At 48.3% G+C, this 22360-nt stretch overlaps 1 protein-coding gene across 2 annotated transcripts in view; it reads left to right on the top strand.

The window, feature by feature from the left end:
• The window catches only part of MED12 (mediator complex subunit 12), a 179997-nt gene that overhangs the window by 72838 nt on the left and 84799 nt on the right, over positions 1-22360 (top strand). For both annotated transcript variants that reach the window (XM_073556161.1, XM_073556162.1), the window contains exons 18-23: positions 3124-3267; positions 3356-3519; positions 6840-6971; positions 21173-21400; positions 21489-21633; positions 21946-22066. In XM_073556161.1, coding sequence (XP_073412262.1) covers positions 3124-3267; positions 3356-3519; positions 6840-6971; positions 21173-21400; positions 21489-21633; positions 21946-22066 — 934 coding nt within the window. The remainder of the gene's footprint in view (positions 1-3123; positions 3268-3355; positions 3520-6839; positions 6972-21172; positions 21401-21488; positions 21634-21945; positions 22067-22360) is intronic.

Here is a 22360-nt window from a genome sequence, read left to right as displayed (position 1 = left end):
AAACACCTCAGCAGACACTGACATGGTAGGAGAAATCTAGCTTTCTCAGAAATATAAGCTCCCAGCCATTGTCTGCCCCCCCCCCCCAAAAAGGAGCAGAGAGCACATGACAAATGAATCACCCCTTCCGTGTCCATATACACATCCTCCATCCTATAGGCACATCTTCCCTCAAAGGGATCATTGGTATGGAAGTCAGGGCAAATCCACTCAGTGCTCTTGTTCTGACCCCAGGCCCCTCTTAAAGGGATCTCCGGTATGGAAGTTAGGGTAAATCCCTCAGCACTCTGATTCTCACCCCAGGCTTCTATTAAAGGGATCATTGGTATGGAAGTTAGGGCAATTCCACTCAGCGCTCTATTTCTGACCCCAGACTGACGGGATGATGTGGGATATTAGTGGTAGTTGTCCGGTGGCTCTGTCTGACGGGATGATGTGGGATATTATAATGAATGTGGCTATGCGGAGTGGGCAGGGCTATACACGCAGAGAGAGATATATATATATCTAATATATAAAGCTCATTGTGGGTGTGTATGTATGTATGTATGTATGTATGTATGTGTGTATGTCCGGGATTTGCATCCGCACCGTCGCAGCTACAGCCACAAAATTTGGCTCAGTCACACGTCTGGACCCCGAGAGTGTCCTAGGCTATGTTGTGAGTCGAAATTTTAAACCCGCGCGTTCCAATTCACCAAACAATTTTGCCCCTATCTACATAATGGGGAAAAAGTGTGTATCAAGCCCCGCCCCTCATTATGATGTCATAATGGTTGCCATGGCGACGCTGATGTCACATAGGTTGCAAGCCCCGCCGCTCATTATGATGTCATAATGCTTGCCATGGCTACGCTAATGTCATAATAGGTTGCAATGGCGAAGATGCTGTCACAATGGTTGCCTTGGTGACGATGTCTTAATAGGTTGCAATGGTAACGGTTGTCATAACTGTTGCCATGGTGATGATGATGTCATAATGGGTATATGGGCACGGGACTATGGGATGGAGGATGTGTGATGGGTATATAGGCATGGGACTATGGGATGGAGGATGTGTATGATGGGTATATGGGCACAGGACTATGGGATGGAGGATATGTATGATGGGTATATGGGCATGGGACTATGAAATGAAGGATGTGTGTGGGTATATGGGCACTCGACTATGGGATGGCGAATATGTATGATGGGTATATGGGCACGGGACTATGAAATGAAGGATGTGTGTGGGTATATGGGCACTCGACTATGGGATGGCGAATATGTATGATGGGTATATGGGCATAAGACTAGGGGATGGAGGATGTGTGATGGGTATATGGGCACTGGACTATGGGATGGAGGATGTGTGATGGGTATATGGGCACTCAACTATGGGATGGAGGATATGTATGATGGGTATATGGGCACGGGCCTATGGGATCGTGGATATGTATGATGGGTATATGGGCACGGGACTATGGGATGGAGGATAATTATAATTTGCTATAACTAACCACAGTTAGTTACTATGCCCGGGAAGTTCCGGGCTCTTCAGCTAATATATATATATATATATATATATATATATATATATATATATATATATATATATATATATATATATATATATATATATATATATATATATATATATATATATATATATAATGTATGTGTTTGTGTGTGTGTGTGTATATATATATCTAGCTCAAGTGTGTGTATATGTCCGGGATTGGCATCTGCACCGTCGCAGCTTCAGCCACAAAATTTGGCACAGTCACATGTCAGGACCCCGAGAGTGTCCTAGGCTATGTTGTAAGGCGAAATTTTAACCCCGCGCGTTCCAATTCACCAAACAATTTTGCCCCTATCTACATAATGGGGAAAAAGTGTGTGTATCAAGCCCCGCCCCTCATGATGTCATAATGGTTGACTATGGGATGGAGGATGTGTGATGGGTATATGGGTACTGGACTATGGGATGGAGGATATGTATAACGGGTATATGGGCACGGGACTATGGGATGAGGATATGTATGACGGGTATATGGGCACTGGACTATGGGATTGAGGATATGTATGACGGGTATATGGGCACGGGACTATGGGATGGCGGATATGTATGATGGGTATATGGGCACGGGACTATGGGATGAAGGATGTGTGATGGGTATATGGGCACTCGACTATGGGATGGCGAATATGTATAATGGGTATATGGGCATGGGACTATGGGATGGAGTATGTGTGATGGGTATATGGGCATGGGACTATGGGATGGAGGATGTGTGATGGGTATATGGGCACTCGACTATGAGATGGAGGATATGTATGATGGTATATGGGTATATGGGCACGGGCCTATGGGATCGTGGATATGTATGATGGGTATATGGGCACGGGACTATGGGATGGAGGATAATTATAATTTACTATAACTAACCACATTACGTTACTATGCCCGGGCAGCGCCGGGCTCTTCCGCTAGTGTGTGTGTGTGTGTATATATATATATATATATATATATATATATGTATGTATGTATGTATGTATGTATGTATGTATGTATGTATATTATATTATATTCATTATAATTTGTTATAACTAACCGTAGTTAGTTACTGTGCCCAGGCAGCGCCGGGCTCTTCAGCTAGTGTGTGTATATATATGTATGTATATTATATTCATTATAATTTGTTATAACTAACCGTAGTTAGTTACTGTGCCCAGGCAGCGCCGGGCTCTTCAGCTAGTGTGTGTGTGTGTGTGTATATATATATATATATATATATATATATATATATATGTATGTATGTATGTATGTATGTATGTATGTATGTATGTATGTATATTATATTATATTCATTTTAATTTGTTATAACTAACCGTAGTTAGTTACTATGCCAGGGCAGCGCTGGGCTCTTCAACTAGTGTGTGTATATATATGTATGTATATTATATTATATTCATTATAATTTGTTATAACTAACCGTAGTTAGTTGCTATGCCCGGGCAGCGCCGGGCTCTTCAGCTAGTAATTACATAAAATAATTACTAGCGAATTATTAGATTTGTTACAACCTAGATTTGATATGCTTTGTATTTTGTGGATAACTTTAACTTTTCTTCGGATTACAGGTTTCTCGAAATGTACTTGAACAAATTACAAGCTTTGCTTTGGGATTATCTTATCACCTTCCTCTGGTGCAACATGTCCAGTTCATCTTTGACTTGATGGAATATTCTCTTAACATTAGTGGTCTTATTGACTTTGCTATTCAGGTTTGCATTATACACTTTTTTTTTTAAATATATTTTTACGTTTTCACATTTATTAAGCTCTGTCTACTTTTTCCTTTCCTCCTTGCAGTTGCTGAATGAGCTGAGCGTTGTTGAAGCAGAGCTCCTTCTAAAGTCTTCAGACCTTGTTGGTAGTTACACCATGGGACTGTGTTTGTGCATTGTGGCTGTCCTGAGACATTATAACACCTGCCTGATTCTCAACCAGGAGCAGACCGCACAGGTGTTCGAAGGGTGAGAGCTATGCAAATAAAGATACATCTACACCACATTCCAAACTATTATGCAAATTGGATTTGTCATTAAGGTGCAATATTTTTTTTTTTTTTTTTTTTTTTAATTCATGGATGGTCTTCTGTCTCTGGGCTCGTTGGATCACTGAAATTAATCTCAAACACCTGTGATATTTAGTTTGCCAGGTGAGCCAAATTAACGAAAAACTACTTAAGAGGTATGTTCCAAATTGTCAAGCAGCCACAGGGTTCAAGTAATATGGGAAAGAAAAATGATCTCTTTGCTGCCAAAAAGCATTAAATAGTGAAATGCCTTGAACAAGGTATAATCTTTATTTTTTTTTTAATAATAATCTTTATTTTTATATAGCGCTAACATATTCCGCTGCACTTTACAGTTTGCACACATTTTCATCACTGTCCCCGTTGGGGCTCACAATCTACATTCCCTATCACTATGCCTTTGGAATGTGGGAGGAAACCCACGCAAACACGGGGAGAACATACAAACTCCTTGCAGATGTTGTCCTTGGTGGAATTCGAACCCAGGGCTAACCACTGAGCCACCGTGCTGCCTTTAGGTATGAAAACATTTAGATATTTCAAGAAAACTTAAGTGCGGTAATCGTATCGTATTGTGAAGCGATTTCTGGCTAATACAGAACACATGGGTTGGTGCAGATAAAGGCATCATGATGAAGGTTTTTGCCAGACAAATTCATAGGATTAAGAAAGCAGCTGCCAAAATACTATTAAAAAGCAGCAAACGGTCATTTGAAGCTGCTGGTTCCTCTGTAGTCCTGCGAACCTCAAGGTGTAGGTTCCTCCAGAGGTGATATTGCTGAGCTACTCCCCTGAAAAAGCTAGTCATGGCGAAACATGTTGGAGAAGCTGAGTGAATTTTAATCCGCTCTAGTTTTCTTGCAAGTGATGTCTATAATTGTCCTAAGAAAAGCTATCTTAGCTAGTGAACTGCAGCCATTAATCTAGGTAAGATGGTATCTATGGTACCAAAATAACCATGTTAACTGTAGAAAAATCATCTTCATGCATGACAATGCACCATCTCATGCTGTAATGACCTCTGAGTCATTGGCTGCTATGTGCATAACAGGAGAGAAACTCATTGCTGGCCACCATCCTTCCCCCTGACCTCAACACTATTCAGAACCTCAAGCAAAAGACCTATGAGGGTGGGAGGTAAGCTCACATCACAACAGCTGCTTTGGGAGGCTATTCTGACATCTTGCAAAGAAATTCAAGCAGAAACTATCCAGAAACTCACAAGTTCAATGGATGCAAGAATTGTGAAGGTGATAAAAAAACAAAACATTTTTGATAAGTTGAAAAAAAAAAAATTGAAATCATTGGGAGGTTTGTCCAATAAAAGGTTTGAACATTATACTGGTTAATTTGCATCTAGGAAAATCAGAGAAAATTAGCATTTGCATAATAATTTTTGAAACGTGGTGTAATGATGCAAGTGTTACCAGGCTTGATTTTTTATTTTGTACTGTTTTGTATAAATACTTTTATATTACCAATGTAAATCAGTTATTAATATTGCTTTTTTAGAACATTTTTAATTGCTACTTATCACCATCTACAAGAAAGTAAAATAAAAGTTTAAATCATTGCAGCTTTTTACACTTGTCACTAGGTAAGATGAAGGATTATCTTATCAGTTTTGCCATGTACAGTTGTGGCCAAAAGTGTGTTGAGGTTGACACATGGAGACCATGTCACAATGCAAATGTGATAACTAAAGGTAGTGTCACACTTAGCGATGTACCAGCGATCCCGACCAGCGATATGACGCGGTCAGGATCACTGGTACATCGCTAAGTGGTCGCTAGTGAGCTGCCACACAGGCAGTTCTCACCAGCGACATCGCAGGGGTCGTGGGTCGCTACTTACCTGTCAGGCGAGGCGATCCGGACGTCCTCCTGCCCGCGTCCACACGTCGCTCGTCGTCACAGCAGGAAGCCCAGCAGGAAGCTGATGACGAGAAACGGTCCAGGACGTTCTCGCGCGATCAGCGATAACCAGCGGGGGAGCCGGTCGAAGGTAAGTATCAGACATAGCGATATCGCTATAACGTCACAAAAACCAGTGATGTTATAGCGATATTGCTAGCGATATCGCTTAATGTGACAGGCCCTTAAGTGGCTTTGTGCACAAAACAATGAATGTTTGCGTCCACGCCCAAGAAATTTTCCAGCTGTCAATCCAAAGCAGTGATTAGACAATAATGAGTTGTAATTAATGTGGCTTGGCCCAAAAGCTGATATCCAACTGCCAGGGCGAAAGGGGATTTTAAGGGAATCTGTCAGCAGGGTTTCACTCCCCAAGCTATTTATGTACCCATGTAGCTCTTTCAAAGACAAATCCAGTAATACCTTTACATGGCCAGTTCGTTCCTTCGTGTCTGAGAAATAGGCATTTGAATTGGTATGCAAATGAGGCTAAACAGCTATGGTAGATCTGAAGCTTATGTCACTATACTTCTATTCCCTGCCCAGCGCTGCCTCCTCCTGCTTGACTGATGGCTTGTTTGTCTGAAGTCACAGATTACAGAGGCTGACAGTCAAGCAGAAGCAGGCTGCGCTGGGAGGGGAATAGACCTGGAGTGACAGAGGCTTCAGATCTACCATAGCTCTTCAGCTTCATTTGCATAGCAATTCAAACTCTGATTTCTCACTTTCCATAATGGATGAATGGACTGGCCATGTAAAGGTATTACTGAACATGTCTTTGAAAGAGTTTCATGCACATTTAAATAGTTTGAGGAGTGATATATCCTGTTCACAGATTCCCTTTACTGACTGCTCTATTGTGCTACGTGAGTTATAGATGAGGAAGGGTAGTAACACAATTACCCTCTAGTGACCAATGTGGACAACCCTTTTTGGGAAAAGCCCCCCATACACATTAGACTATTGTTGGCCAAACCCGCCCGTATTGTACTGGTTTGGCTAGCAGCCAAATGTGTATGGTGTCCCTCGCCGACTGAGGGTCAGGAGCGATGTCGACCAGGCATGTACGATTTTGGAATGATTATCACATTGTTTTCCCTGAGAGAAGCTACAGGCCGCCGTGTTGGTCCGCAGGTTTTTTTTTTTTTTTAAATGGAGAACACAGGAGTTCTCGGCCGACTGAAGGCACGTCTGTCTGTGTTTGGAAGAAATGGCAGAGATGACAGTTGGACGAAAGATTACCTGAAGCCTCCTTAGGCTGGCCATACACATTAGATGACTGTCAGCCAAAGATGACACAGTGCCATGTATGGTATCTAAATGTTCTATATTTCTTCTCTTCCAGACTGTGTGGAGTGGTAAAGCATGGCATGAACCGGTCAGATGGTTCCTCTTCTGAACGTTGTATTCTTGCATATTTGTATGACTTGTACATGTCTTGCAGTCACCTTAAAAGCAAGTATGGAGAGCTATTTAGGTAAGTAGAAGACATTCAGTTTGCAAAAGTAAGAAATTACTGAAATGTATTGAGTGGTTTTACTTTTTAACTCTTTTCTTGGTCGGCGTTAATTTTACAGCACTGTGGACTGAAAAATGGCTGTAATACAACTTGTGTCCCAATACAGAATACCCTGACTTATTTTACCTGGTCCTGTGCAGCTGTTTTTCAGTATGGTACCACTGTGAAGGTGGATGTCTATCTAGGGTGTCCCGGAACTCAAGCATCTGAACTGTACAATAGTTTGTCTGTTAGGTGAAAGTACATAAAACGTGAAAATAGAAACTCAGATGGGAACATAATGGCTGATTGAAAATAAGAAGTACAAAACGCACCAGTTTCATGAAGATCATTGTGAAGTATTTGTCTTGCTTATATAATGCCATCATATTCTATGGCATGTTACAGGCATTAGCTGGGTTACTACACTCATGTTCCAAAGGGTGTCTCAATAAGATAAAAAATGAAAGATGGTATTTGCTTTACATGGGCAACTTTTATACATTTTTTTTTTCTCCTTCGCCTCATTGGGGGACACAGGACCATGCATGTATGCTGCTGCCATAAGGAGGCTGACACTAAGTGAATACAATAAAAGTTGGCTCCTCCTCTGCAGTATACACCTACCATTGGCTCCAGCCCAAACCATTTCATGCTTAGTGTCCATAGGAGGCACATGGGTCTGCTATTCAGACCATTATTTTTTTTTATTTTATTTTTGATTCTAATTTTTTTAAAATTTTTTTCCAAGGATGGTTTGGGCGACGGACCTTTTCAAGGGTCCAATCTCCCCAAACAAACAACAGGAGGGAACGTGGAGTGTCGCCTCCACGTACCCCCTCCTGCGACGCGGGACAATATGTCTGACATTGATTTTAGGGGCGACCGTCCCTTCAGGGCTCTGTTCTCCTCGCACCAGCAACAGACTGGAACATGAAGTGTCGTCTCTATGTACCCCTTCTGAAGCCAGGCTACAGCCGGACAACAGCCCTGTCCCATCCTAGGGGATTGAACCTCTGGGATGTACAGAGGCACTGATGGTATCCTTGCGGCCCCCACTGCATCACCACTGATAGAACAGCGGTGATGGATGGAGACGGATGGTCCCTCTCCACCTCCCTGATAGAGGGAGGATGGATTGAGGGTACCTGCACCGTCCATCCTACAGCTCCCTGACCTGCAGACATCGGTAGCTCTGCCCCCCTTTTTCTTTCTTCCGTGTCGGTGATTATAGGACATGGGCAGGGGTACAGCATATCTCTCCCTAAAGCATCCAAAAAGGTCAACAAGACACACAGTCTTGTTCACCTCATGTTCCACCTGTCAGGCTGCATTACCACAGGCACAGAACACTCCAATATGTGAAGCCTGCACCCCCGAACGTTCTCAGGAGTCCGCTGCCGCAACTGATCCTGGGAACTAGTCGGCCTAAGTAGGTCTCGTCTCTGTCACAGTCCATGGCATTGCTAGTCAAAGCGATTGAGTCCCTCCAGGATCCCTCAAGGAGTAGGGACATTAGTTTGCCTGTTTTAGAGCAATCCTCTACATCTCAGGAACCGTCGGCCTGCAGGGACCGTTCTCAGTCGAAGCAGACACAGACATCTAGAAAACGGTCTCATATCGCGTCTCCCGGGCCCTCAGCATCCGCGAACTCCCTTTTCTTGCTCCCCCTCGCCAGGGGTTGGTAGCGAGCACGACTCTGAATACGAGTCTGAAGTGCTTCTCGACCTGGATTTGCCAGGCTATCAGACAACAGTAGATAGTCTCATAGAGGCTGATAACCGGACTCTTAAGGTTAATGAGGAATCTACCTCCTCCCCGGATTATGTGGTGTCTTTTTTAAAAGGTCCTCATAGGGTGTTTGCCAATCAGGATATAGTGCGGCGGCCAGACAAACGCTTCACAGGTCAGAAACCTCTTGACGCGAGAGACCCTTTTGCATCCGAACTCGGTAAACAATGGGCGAAATCCCCTCCAGTGGATCCACCCATGTCTCGCTTAGCCTCTAAAACCCTCCTATGTTTACCAGATGGATCCTCCATTAAAGATCCCACGGACCGTCTGGTAGACAGCCTCGCTCGTTCCGTTTTCGAAGCCTCAGAATCAGCACTCTCTCCCTCCTTCGCTGCGACATGCGTAGCTAAGGCCTTGGTCTCTTGGGCAGATTCTCTGAATAGAGCCATTAAGGGTAGTGATCTCCCCCAGGAGGCAGCGGATCAGGCCAATCAGATTTCCTTGGCAGATGACTATTTGGTAAACGCATCCCTGGATGCGGCTAACTGCTCGGCCGTTGCAGCAGCAAACGCTATTTCTATCAGACGGGCACTATGGCTCAGGGAATGGCAAGCGGATTCGGCATCCAAGAAGTCCCTAACTTCTCTGCCTTATCAGAGCGGTCTGTTCAGAGACTAGCTGGATCAGCTTATCTCGGACGCCACAGGGGGGAAAAGTAAGTTTCTCCCCCAGCAATGTTAGGCGACCCTTTCACCGCCATCTGCAAGCTCATTTTCTGTTCTTTCGTAACAATCCTCCACGTCCAACATGTCTGGTTCAGGACGCTCCACTCAGGGAGACCGAGGCCCTCGGGCCTCGTACAGAACTAACCAGGCATGGAAGAGCCGTCCCAAGCTGTCCGGATCTAAGGGATTCAGGTCCCAACGATTTTCAGCCAAATGACTGGCGACATTGGCTGGTCGACACCAGCAGATTAGGCGGTCGTCTACTCCAGTTTCACCATGTCTGGCTCTCTGTCGTTGCCGATGAATGGGTCAGAGACCTGGTGTTCTCCGGATACAAAATAGAATTCGCCTCTCGTCCCCCAACATGTTTCTACCTCTCTCGTCCCCCTCAAAGCGCAGGCGCGGCACCTGTCCTTTTTCCAAGCCATCGAGTCTTTCCGCCAGGACGGTGTTATTACCCCGGTTCCAGAAAACGAGAGGTTTCAGGGGTTCTATTCAAACCTGTTCGTGGTTCCGAAGGACGGAACAGTGAGGCCGATCTTTTACCTAAAGCTCCTAATCAAATTTGTGAAGGTCCGGCACTTCAGAATGGAGTCCCTCCGTTTCGTCATCTCTTCGATTGGAAAAGGGGGAGTTCTTGGCTTCCATCGACATCCGGAATGCCTACCTTCACATACCGATTTCCCCACCCCCCCACCAAAGATTCCTTAACTTCGCCGTCCGTGAGGGTTACATCCAGTTCACAGCCTTGCCCTTTGGCCTTGCCACCGCCCCCAAGGTGTTCACATGGCAGCCATCATGTCCATTCTGCAATCTCGGGGCATAGTGGTTTTGCCATACCTAGACGACCTCTTGATCAAGGGACCATCCTTCAAAGCCTGTGCAGAGTCTGTCCGCATTACGTTGGATAAACTTTCTCGCCTGGGCTGGCTAGTAATCTTGAACAAGTCATCCCCCGTCCTACCTCAGCAAATCTTTCTTAGGGATGACCTGGACACCTCCCGAGGGTTGGTGCTTCTCTCTCGAGACAAAGTCTTAAGGCCCTGTCACACACAGCGAGATTGCTAGCGAGATCACTGATTTTGTGACGCATCAGCGATCTCACCAGCGATATCTCTGTGTGTGGCACGCATGAGCGACCGGCCCCCCCGCCAGGTATCGCTGATCGTGCAGGAATGTCCTGGGCCGTTTTTTGATCGTTGGTCTCCTGCTGGCCAGCATGCTTTGCTGCGTGTGACAGCGGGAGAGCAATGATCAGCGAGCTGGTATCCAAGGTAAATATCGGGTAACTAAGTGCGCGCGTCGCTTAGATACCCGCTGTGTACCTTGGATACCAGCGTCCCAACGCGAGCACGCAGGTTTTCAAGGTACAGAGTGGGTAACTAAGTGACGCGCTCGCTTAGTTACCCGCTATTTACCTTGGATACCAGCGTCCTCTCTGGTCCTGATCGCTGGTGCATCGTTATGTGTGACGGGGCCTTTAGCCCTTCAACAGGGTGTCCGGGCTCTCTGTCACCCTCTTCCTCAGTCTATCCGTCTCATTATGGGGGTCCTGGGAAAAATGGTGGCAGCGATGGAAGCTGTTCCGTTTGCCCAGCTACATCTGTCCTTGGCAGCATGCACTTTTGGCAGCCTGGGACCGGAGTCTGTTCGACCTCGATCGACAGTGCCGCCTGTCCCCACGGGTCAAACAGGCGCTCAGGTGGTGGATGCTACACTCTTCTCTCCTCCAGGTGAAATCCTTTCTCCCAGTCCATTGGCTGGTGGTCACTACCGACGCCAGTCTTCTTGGCTGGGGAGAGTCTTTCTTCTCCACACTGCTCAGGGGCGTTGGTCACCTCGGGAGTCACGCCTTCCGATCAGTCCTGGAGATTCAGGCGATTCGGTTGTCTCTGCGGCGGTTCCATCATCTCCTGGTGGGTCACCCCATCAGAGTTCAATTGGTCAATGCCACGTCTGTGGCTTAATCATCGGGGGGCACCCGCAGCAGGGCGGCATTGCGCGAAGTGGCACATCCTCTGCAGTGCCGAGAGGAACCACTCGGTCATTTTCAGCTGTTCACATCCCGGGCGTGGAAAACTGGGCCGCGGACTTCCTCAGCCGTCCAAGGTCTTGCCTCGGGGGAGCGGTCTCTCCACCCGGAGGTCTTCCAGCAGTTCTGCTATCACTGGGGGACCCCAGACGTGGATCTGATGGCTTCAAGGTTAAATGCCATGGTGCCCAAGTTCGTGGCTTCTGGATCCCGGGACCGAGCTATCGGGGTGGACGCATTGGTTCTTCAGTCGAGTCGGTTTCAGCCCCCGTACGCGTGTTCCCCCCCCCCCCGTTACCGTTGCTTCCAAATGTCTTCAGGAAGATCAAGACGGAAGGGGTCCCAGTGATCTTGGTCACTCTGGACTGGCCACGCTGGGCATGGTACACAAGGTTGGTGCAACTCCTCGCCGACGCTCCCTGGCGACTCTCGGACCAACTTGCTCTCCCAGGGCCCGATTTGCCACCAGAACTCAGGGGCCCTGTGTTTAACGGCCTGGCCGTTGAATCCTGGATCCTAACCCAAACTGGTTTCTCCCAGGAGGTGATTACCACAATGATTAACGCTCGGAAGCCTGCATCGGTACGCATCTGTCAGTGCACCTGGAAGGCCTTTTTTTGCTTAGTGTAGAGAGCGCGATCGGCCCCCTATTTTCCATTCCTACCATTTTGGAATTTCTTCAGTCTGGCTTGGTTTCGGGACTAGCGCTAAGCTCCCTCAAAGGCCAGATCTCTGCCCTGTCCGTCTTGTTTCAGTGTAGAATCGCTACCAAACCACAGGTGAGGACTTTCATTCAGGGGGTCTCCCACGTGGTACAGCCCTATAGAGCACCTTTGGACGCCTGGGACCTTAACATGGTCTTAGGTCTTCTGCATGAGTCTCCCTTCGAACCGCTACAGGACTCCTCGCTAACCCATCTTTCTTGGAAGGTCGTTTCCTTGTCGCAGTAACGTCAATCCGGCGGGTGTCGCAGTTGGCTGCTCTGTACTGCCGGGCTCCCTTTCTGATCTTTCATCACGATAAGGTGGTTCTCAGGTTGTCCCCGCCCTTCTTGCCAAAAGTTGTTTCCTCCTTTAACATTAACAAGGACATTGTCCTACCCTTGTTTTGTCTTGCAGCGGTACACTGCGTGGAGAAAGCTCTTCATGCTTTGGATCTGGTGAGAGCTCTCGGAAGGTATGTTTCACGGACGGCACCCTTTCGTCAGACGGACGCGTTGTTTGTGCTCCCCAAAGGTCACAGGAATGGGCTTGCCACTTCAAAGTCGACAATAGCCAGGTGGATTCGTGCGGCTATTCAGGAATCTTACTGCATTAGAGGCAGGCCTATTCCAGCAGGGATCAAGGCTCACGCCAATCGGTCGATGGGCGCTTCTTGGGCCATTCGGCATCAGGCATCAACGGAGCAGGTTTGCAAGGCTGCGACCTGTTCCAGCTTAGGCTGGTTTCACATTAGCGTTTGGAGGCGCAGTGGATGCTTGCCGTGAAGCTCCGCCCCCTGCCACGCCTCCTCTGGTCAGCTCCTCCTATGGGTGCATGCTGCTGCATGCGACCTGTGTACCCTATCTTTAGCATTGGGTACGCAGGCATGCTTTTGCCACCGCATGAGTCCTTTTGACGATGTGGCGACCTGCGCCAAACGCAACGTGTTGCATTTTGGTGCGATTGCCGCACCGTCAAAAGGACGCATGCGGAGGCAAAAGCATACCTGCGCACGGCCTGCGTACCCAATGCTAATGATAGGGTACGCAGGTCGCATGCAGCGTCATGCATACATAGGCAGAGCTGACCAGAGAAGGCACGGCAGGGGGCGGAGCTTCACGGCGAGCGTCCGCTGCGCCACCAAACGCTATTGTGAAACCAGCTTTACAAACATTCTCGAAGCACTACAATGTCCACACTCTGAGCAGTTGCGGGCCTGGGCACCCATAGACAGTTGCTATGTGCAGTTTTTCCTGTTGTGTTGGTTTCCTACCCAGGGACTGCTTTTGGACGTCCCATGGTCCTGTGTTCCCCAATGAGGTGAAGGAGAAACAGGGATTTTGGTGTACTCACCGTAAAATCATTTTCTCCGAGCCACTCATTGGGGGATACAGCACCCACCCTGTTGGCTTTTTTGGCTATGTTTGGTTTTAGGTTGGACATGTTGTACCTGTATTTAATTATGATCTCCTACTGCTTTGTCACTGAACTGGTTTGGGCTGGAGCCAATGGTAGGTGTATACTGCAGAGGAGCTATCCTTTTTTGTATTCACATAGTGTCTGCCTCCTAGTGGCAGCAGCATACACCCATGGTCCTGTGTCCCCCATTGAGTGGCTCGGAGAAAAGGATTTTACGGTGAGTACACGAAAATCCCTGTTTTGTCAGTTTTAATATACGTTCCCCATTAGAGCTTTCTAAATGATTGTTTGCTGAACCAGCTCTGAAAAACTGTGTACCTTTTTACTGTACAGATGTGTACACATACATTTATATACAGAGATGCACAACATGTCATGGCTATTTGGTGTTGGATGGGGGGCTAATATGTATGTAGAGTGGCTCTAAGGACTTGTGTGTACGAGTCTTGTGAAGCCTGCAGTAGATTTTATTTAGTCAGCGTTCTTCTTGTATTGTGAACATTTCTGGCTCCAAAGTGGAGCTTTAGGCTGTGTGTACAGTACACATTGCAGATTTGGTGCATTTTTGAAGCAATCCTGAAGCCAGCAAAGTGAATGAGAAACCTGACCTGTCATGCACACCTTGAGTGTCTTTGACTTGCAGATTTGTTTCAGAAATAATCTGCAACATGTCAATTCTCTGTGGTTTTCACCATTCACTTCACTCAAATCAATGAAAAACGCATGTTTTTTTTCTCCATCGCTTCATTGCGGGACACAGAAACCATGGGGTGTATGCTGCTGCCACTAAGAGGCTGACACTATGCACAGAAAAAGGTTAGCTCCTCCTCCGCAGTATACACCCCAAACCGACCGACACTAATTTCCTCAGTTTAGCTTAGTGTCAGTAGGAGGTGGACACGGGTCTTTCTTTAGACCCATATCTACCTCAGCGTGCATCGTTCCCTTGCAGGTTCCGGAGGGATACGGAGTGAACAGTCACATCCGTACTCCCACAAAGAGACTATGAGTATGGCGTGTACTGCCACCCCGTATCTTCATAGTTCTCCAAGGCAGGACCAAGAACCCCTAGCACGGATGCGTGTCAGGCGATCCACCTGGTCCTCGCCCCCCGTCTCCCACCCAGTCTCCCACCCAGTCGCCCACCAGAGCCTGTTGGTCTGGAAGAGAAGCAGACCTCCTTCTATGGAAGAGGACAGGCTCATGATAAGGTACAGGTTTTTGCTGAGAGGTAAGTATGGAACCCCGGAGTGTCACCTCCTCTCCCTGCCTCCCACGTCTCCCCCAGCTACACCTTCCTCTCTTATTTTGGGGCTTGGGTACCTTGCGGAGCGGGCGCCCTAAGTGACATGTCCCCAGGTGTCACGGCTCTTTTCAGCAGCCTCTTCCGCTCTCTGCGCCCCCCTCCCCTCCTCAGCTGCACTTATCTTGTTTCGGCTCAACAGCCGGACGGCAGGCATGGATCCACTGCGGGGCGATCGCGCGGCAGTGCAGCGTTGCCTCCGCGCCGCCCCGTGCTCCCAGCCGGCCCACCGCATCTACTCTAGGCCCCGGCTTCTATTTTGGCCTTGTTCGGCGTCGGGGCCACGCCCCTCGCCTTTTTCCTTAGGCGGGCTACTCTCCCGCCCGTTCTAAGCACGCCCACCGCTCGCTGCCTCCCAATCTAGGCCGCAATCCGCTCTTTCCCTCCACGTCTGCGCTCCGGAGGCGGCGCTCCGGTACCACCTTTTGGCTGCAGTTAACCCGCCCTCCTTCTCCCTGTCTCCACAAGGAAGCGCGCATTTTTTCTACCGGGCTCTCAGGCGGCCGCCATTTTCTCCAGCCTGTCAGCCGGACTCCTTCGCCTCTTCTGTGGCCCTGCAGATACGGCCGAGCTGTGCAGCAGCGCTCGCTGAAAGCATCCACAGGTCACCGGACCGTGAGTAGCTCTGCAACTGCAGACTGACACCCTCCTCTGCCTCCTGTCCCCCAACCTTCCGGCACTGCTTCAGTGACTTTCCCTCATTATGTCTAACTCTAAGCCTGATCGTGCTCGCCCTCCGGCTTCCACCTGCACCTTAGTCAAGTTCTTTGCATGCTCTTCTTGCAAACGCAAACTTCCCTCAGGTCAGTCCACTCCCCTCTGCACCGACTGCAGCAACCCCATCCAGCCCGCTGCCCAGGAGTCCCCCTATTGCTCCACGTGAGAGCGAATCCCCCATTCCTGACTGGGCTGATTCTTTATCTCAATCAGTGGCGGATCTCACCAGGGTGTCTCAGTCCCTAGTGGCCGTTCTTGATAAGTTGCCCCTGGACTCCTCTGCAGGACCCAGCAGGTCACAAGAGGTCCCATCTGAACCAGGCAGGATCTCCGGCCGGAATCCTCCCCTCGCTCCATCTCACCACATAGTCCTTCCCAGCAGTCTCCTTCCCCTGCATCCTCACCTGAGTCAGGCGAAGTGTTCTCAGATGCGCCATCCGAGGAGATTTTAGAGCTGGATTCGGACGATACCGCGGACATGAAGGTTACGGTACAGGACCTCATTGCAGCGATTAACCATACTTTCGAGATCAGACTCCCCTGCGAAACCCTCAGATCAGGAGGTTTCGTTCAGACGGACAGAAACACCTTCCAGAGTCTTCGCTCCTCATTCTGAGTTTGCCAAGCTCCTCACCTGGGAAAGGGGAAATCCGACTAGGCGCTTTCAAAGAGGGAAGCGCCTCGGCGTGCTGTATTAATTCTCTCAAGAGCTTACCAACAACTGGTCGGCTTCTCCCTCTGTAGACGCTATTGTGTCCAGACTATCTAACAGCACAGTCCTTCCGAATTCAGGTGTGGCGGCTTTGAAGGATTCTAACAACAGGATCATAGAATTCTTAGCAAAGCCAGCATTCGAAGCGGCTGCGACGGTGCTAAGCCCAGCCTTTGCCTCCACTTGGGTAGCAAAGGCCATAGCTACTTGGGCGGAAGATCTCCGCCAAAGCATTCTTGATGGAGCCCAACCAGAGCGATTGGCCGAGATAGCCAACCAGATCTCCCATGCAAGGGATTATCTTGTCTCGGCCTCCTTGGATGCCACCTCTTGCGCAGCTCAAACGTCCAGCAACTTAGTTGCAATCTGGCATACAATTTGGCTCAAGGCTTGGCAGGCGTATTTGTCGTCTAAAAAGTCCCTTACCAATCTGCCCTTTCAGGGTGTGCGTCTCTTTGGCTCCCATCTGGACCAGATTATCAAAGACGCCACTGGGGGCACAAGCTCTCTTCTCCCTCAGTCCAAGCCTCGTAGACCCCCTCCAAGGCGTCAGTTTCGGCCCTTTCGGTCTTTCCGCCGCGTCGCGATGGCAGAATCTTTTTCCACCCAGCAAAGGCCGCAAGCACGCCAGGATAGGAAGGTGGTCTCCTTTAGGCCCACTCCATCCTGGCGATCTCACTCCTCCCAGGGCAGATCCTCCAGGTCCAGAACTGGAAGGTCCACCTCGGCATGACTATCTACAAAGCCCCAAGGCGCCTTTCCAACTGGGCGGCCGACTCCTTTTTCTTTAGGGACGTCTGGCTTGCCTCGGTGGAAGACGCTTGGGTCAGGGAAGTTGTATCCTCAGGATACAAGATAGAGTTCATTTCTCGGCCCCAGGATTGCTTCTTCGAGTCCCGTCCTCCAAAAGACCCCGCCTTAGTTCTTCTAAGACCCCGCTTCTTTGCATCCATCGACTCGCTTCTCAGTTCCGGGGTCATTGTGCCCGTTCCCGAAACAGAGCGATTCACAGGGTTTTACTCAAACCTGTTTGTAGTGCCGAAAAAAGGCGGCGCGGTTCGGCCCATTCTGGACCTCAAACTGCTGAACAAGAGGGTCCGCCTGCCTCATTTCAGGATGGAGTCCCTTCGTTCAGTAATCGCTTCCATGGAGGCGCAGGAATTCATGTGTTCAATAGACATTCAAGATGCCTATCTGCATGTCCCCATCTTTTACGGGCATCAGAAATTTCTGCGTTTTGCGATTCATCAGGACCACTACCAGTTTGTCGCCCTGCCGTTCGGTCTCGCCACCGCGCCCAGAGTGTTTACAAAGATCATGGCGGCGTTGATGGCCCTGTTGAGGATCAGAGGTCTCGTACTCTTCCCGTACCTCCAGGACATTCTAATCAAAGCTCCGTCTTTTCACCAGACTCTCCAAAGCCTTACCATCGTTCTCGACACCCTGTCCAGTTTCGGGTGGCTCGTAAACAAGAGTAAGTCCTGCCTCGTTCCGACTCAACGTCTTGGGTTTCTAGGCTTATTGTTCGACACCCGTCGATCGAGGGTCTTTCTCCCGGAAGAGAAGTTGATCTCTCTGCGGCGAGATGTTCGATCGCTACAGAGCCTGAAGCTTCCATCTTTCCGGTCAGCCATGAAAGTCTTGGGAAAGATTCGTGGCGACGACAGAAGCGATCCCCTTTGCTCAATTTCACATGAGACCGCTTCAACAGGCCATTCCGTCTCGGTGGAACAGGTCCGTTCTCTCCCTGGATCGTCCAATTCGCCTCTCGTTCCGGGTCAAACAGTCCCTCAATTGGTGGCTGATGTCAACCCTCATTTCCCTGGGCCGTTCATTCCTTCCGATTTACTGGCAGATTGTGACAACGGACGCCAGCCTTCTCGGCTGGGGAGCTGTGTTTCGCAGTCAGACGGTTCAGGGTCGGTGCTCGACCCAAGAGACGACTCTGCCGATCAACGTCCTCGAGATACAGGTGATTTATCTGTCTCTCATTCACTGGGAAAGGCTTCTCAGGGGTCTGCCGGTCTGGATTCGGACAGACAGTGCCACAGCGGTGGCATATGTCAACCACCAAGGGGGGACACGGAGCTCCTCGGCTCTAGCGGAAGTATCCAGGATTCTCCACTGGGCAGAGGTATCGGTCCCAGCAATATCCGCAGTGCACATTCCCGGCGTGGACAACTGGGCCGCCGATTTTCTCAGCCGCGAAGGTCTCGCGGCGGCAGAGTGGTCCTTACATCCGGACGTCTTTCATCAGCTTTGCCGTCGTTGGGGGACTCCGGACGTGGACCTGCTGGCGTCTCGCCTGAACAGGAAGGTCCCACAGTTCGTGTCCAGGGCCCGAGATCCTCTCGCAGTGGGCGCCGATGCTCTGACCATTCCCTGGTCGCAGTTCAAGCTCCCTTATCTGTTCCCTCCCCTTCCTCTTCTTCCCAAGCTGCTGAAGAAAATCAAGGCGGAAGGGGTACCAGTCATCCTCATCGCTCCGGATTGCCCCAGAAGGGCTTGGTTCGCGGACATCGTCAATCTTCTCGCGGACGCCCCCTGGAAGCTTCCAGACAGAGAGGATCTGCTGTCTCAAGGTCCAATCTGCCATCCCAATTCTCTGCCGCTCAATTTAACGGTGTGGCTGTTGAAACCGTGGTTCTGAAGCGGTCAGGTTTGTCAGATCGGGTTATTCACACCATGATCCGGGCTAGAAAACCATCGTCTTCGAGAATTTATTATCGTACATGGAAGGCCTATTTCACTTGGTGCGATGCCAATGACGTTCCGCCCATGTCCTTTTCTCTCCCTTCTATCTTGGCGTTACTCCAGGCAGGCATAGATGCGGGCCTTGCCCTCAGTTCTTTGAAGGGTCAAGTTTCGGCGCTCTCCATTCTTTTTCGGAAGATGTTGGCCTCCCGTCCGCAGGTCAAAACCTTTCTTCAGGGAGCGGCTCATATGGCACCTCCGTACCGCGCTCCCGTGGATCCATGGGATCTCAATCTGGTTCTGGAGGCTCTTCAACGGTCTCCCTTTGAACCTCTCAGGGAAGTCTCCCTGTCCCTTCTCTCCTGGAAAGTGGCCTTTCTGGTGGCCATCACCTCCATCCGGCGCGTGTCGGAAATGGCAGCCCTTTCTTGTCGCCCCCCCCTTTCCTGGGGCTCCATCAGGACAAGGCGGTCCTGCGGCCCCCGCCTTCCTCCTTCCTAAGGTGGTGTCCACTTTTCACCTAAATGAGGACATTGTTCTCCTGTCCTTTTGTCCGGGTCTAATCCACCCTGTGGAATGCTCCTTGAACAAGCTAGACCTGGTCAGGGCCATGAAGGTCTACCTGGCTAGGACGTCTCCCTTGTGGAAGACAGACTCTCTTTTCATCATTCCAGATGGTGCGCGGAAAGGTCAGCCGGCCTCCAAGGCTACCATTGCTCGCTGGATCAGATCGTCAATTTTGGAGGCCTACCAGGTCAAGCATCGAGTGCCCCCTCCGGGAATTAGAGCTCACTCTACCCGGGCAGTGGGTGCCTTCTGGGCGGTGCACCACAGAGCTTCTGCGCAGCAGCTCTGCAAAGCGGCAACCTGGTCTACGATCCACACGTTTGCCAAATTTTACAAGGTCCACACCTACGCTTCGGACGCCAGCCTAGGCGGAAAGATCTTGCAGGCGGCGGTGGGGAGTCCGCTGACCTGATGGAAGTTTGTTTCCCACACCAGGGACTGCTTTGGGACGTCCCATGGTTTCTTTGTCCCCCAATGAAGCGATGGAGAAAACAAGATTTTTGGTTGCTGGTGTCGAGGTAGCCGTTTTGGGAGGGCTAAATTAACCCTTCACGGTTGATCTAGTGACTTCCAAATTATTCCACAGTGTTGCTAGCAACTCAAATGACCACATGGAGACTGGGGTCTCTGTACGGGAGGATCGAGGCAGATCACTAAGCCCCTTTATTTTAGTCACATCTTTTATAATCTTTTGCTTAATTATGCAAGGTTTTCAAGTACCAATAGCATCATTTCACTTTATAAGCCAATAATATTGCAAGAAAACCGGAAACTACATATATGTCCGTATCCAAATAGAAAGTAGTATAATGGCATATTCTTCAGAGTTTTACACCCCCGCCTCCCTTATCTTGCACCTGATGGGAACAGTCTGGTTTCATGACAGCCCATGCCAATTATAAAAATGTATCTTACAGCAACAAAAATGAAGAAACGAAACCTTCAGAGAATAGACAAAACGAAACTTCAGCTCTGGTTTTAGTATTAACCCTTCACACTTATACCGTAAAATCTGTTTCTCGGAGCATTCATTGGGGGACACAGTACCCTCCCATATTCTGCAACTCCTGTTCTTATGTTGTTTGTTGATTACAGTTGAGTTGTCTGTTCTGCTTTCATTCTGCTTTACTTCTCCTACTGCTTTCTCACTAACTGAGGAAATTAGTGCCGGTCGGTGGGGTGTATACTGCGGAGGAGGAGCTAACCTTTTTCTGTGCATAGTGTCAGCCTCCTAGTGGCAGCAGCATACACCCCATGGTTTCTGTGTCCCCCAATGAAGGCTCCGAGAAACAGACTTTACGGTAAGCAACCAAAAATCCTGTTTTTCCAGCTGCGTTTTTCTTACCAAGAGCTGCAGAAATTTTACTCAACGTGTGCACAGAGCCTTACTGTTATTAGAGATGAATTTGTTGATTGATTGAAAGCTGACATTTGGTGGACGCACCATTAAATGTGTAGGGTTTTAGTTGCCAGAACGTGCCTGTTTATTGTGCAGATTTTACAACTGTGCTAAGCTGACCGTTGATTAGTCATCTGTGACTTTTATTTTACTTATTTTTATGTTTTTTTATTCTAGTGATTTCTGCTCCAAAGTAAAGAACACTATATACTGCATAGTGGATCCATCTGACTCCAACATGTTGTGGGAACAGGAGTTTATGCTGGAAACCATCTCTAACCCAACAGAACATAATTATAACTTTGGCATCGTGGGAAAGCTTCTGCGAGATTCTCCTACCAATCGCTACAGCTTTGTGTGCAATGCACTTGTACATGTGTGCGCTGGAGACCATGACACTGATGGGTAAAGATGGGGTGTCATATATTTTGGGATTTTGCAGCTGAAATGATCATAATTGTATTACAGTTTTCTTTTTTCTTTTTGTATGCAGAATTAATGACATTGCTATTCTGTGCGCTGAGCTGACCGGATCCTGCAAAGATCTGAGCTCTGAATGGCTGGGAGTCCTAAAAGCCCTATGCTGCTCCTCGAATAATGGCACCTGCGGCTTCAATGACTTGCTGTGTAATGTTGATGTGAGTCTCATGGAAATTCTTAAGTATATTTACTTTTTTCTCACTTTTTGTGTTCTTTCCCTTTCTTTGAGTGTTGGATGTGCTGTTATGTGCTTGACATTGTTTAATAATTCTGCGCATTTAATTTAATTTGTCCCATTCTAAGATCTTTTAATCAGTGCGTTCAATAAATAAGCAAATGGTATTTTCCAGTCATGTAAGGAAACTTGGAAGAAAAACGATTAAATCGTGCGGCTCGTTGTACCTATAATCATAAATGACATCATCTGTCGTAGCAAGACTTTTACATAGTTCATCCCTTCATCATTGTAGGTCAGTGACTTGTCTTTCCATGATTCGCTTGCAACGTTTGTTGCAATCCTAGTCGCTCGCCAGTGTTTTCCACTTGAGGATCTGATCCGATGTGCGGCCATCCCATCCCTTCTTACAGCAGGTGTGTTTAATATTTTTTTGCTTGACATTATGGGCCTTATTAAAAAATAAACAAAAAAAAAAAACCTTGAGCTGCCTGGAACATAAAATTGAATCACTTCTGACATTTTTCATATTTGTTAAACAGCTGAGGTTTCTTTTTTCATAATTAGTTTCATGTATCATAATGCAAATAGAAATTTTTATAAAATATGATGCACAGATAACATATGAAAGGAGAAAAGCGCTCTGTGAACAGCTTGTACATAATTTCGCCAAAAGACTTTAAAGGGGTTTTCCCACTAACACAGTTCAT

This window comes from Dendrobates tinctorius, unplaced genomic scaffold (assembly GCF_039654945.1).
Source record: "Dendrobates tinctorius isolate UK_male_01 unplaced genomic scaffold, ASM3965494v1 ptg000231l, whole genome shotgun sequence".
NCBI lineage: Eukaryota > Metazoa > Chordata > Amphibia > Anura > Dendrobatidae > Dendrobates > Dendrobates tinctorius.
The sequence above is the reverse complement of the archived record's forward strand: the minus strand, read 5'-3'. Positions and strand labels throughout refer to the sequence as shown.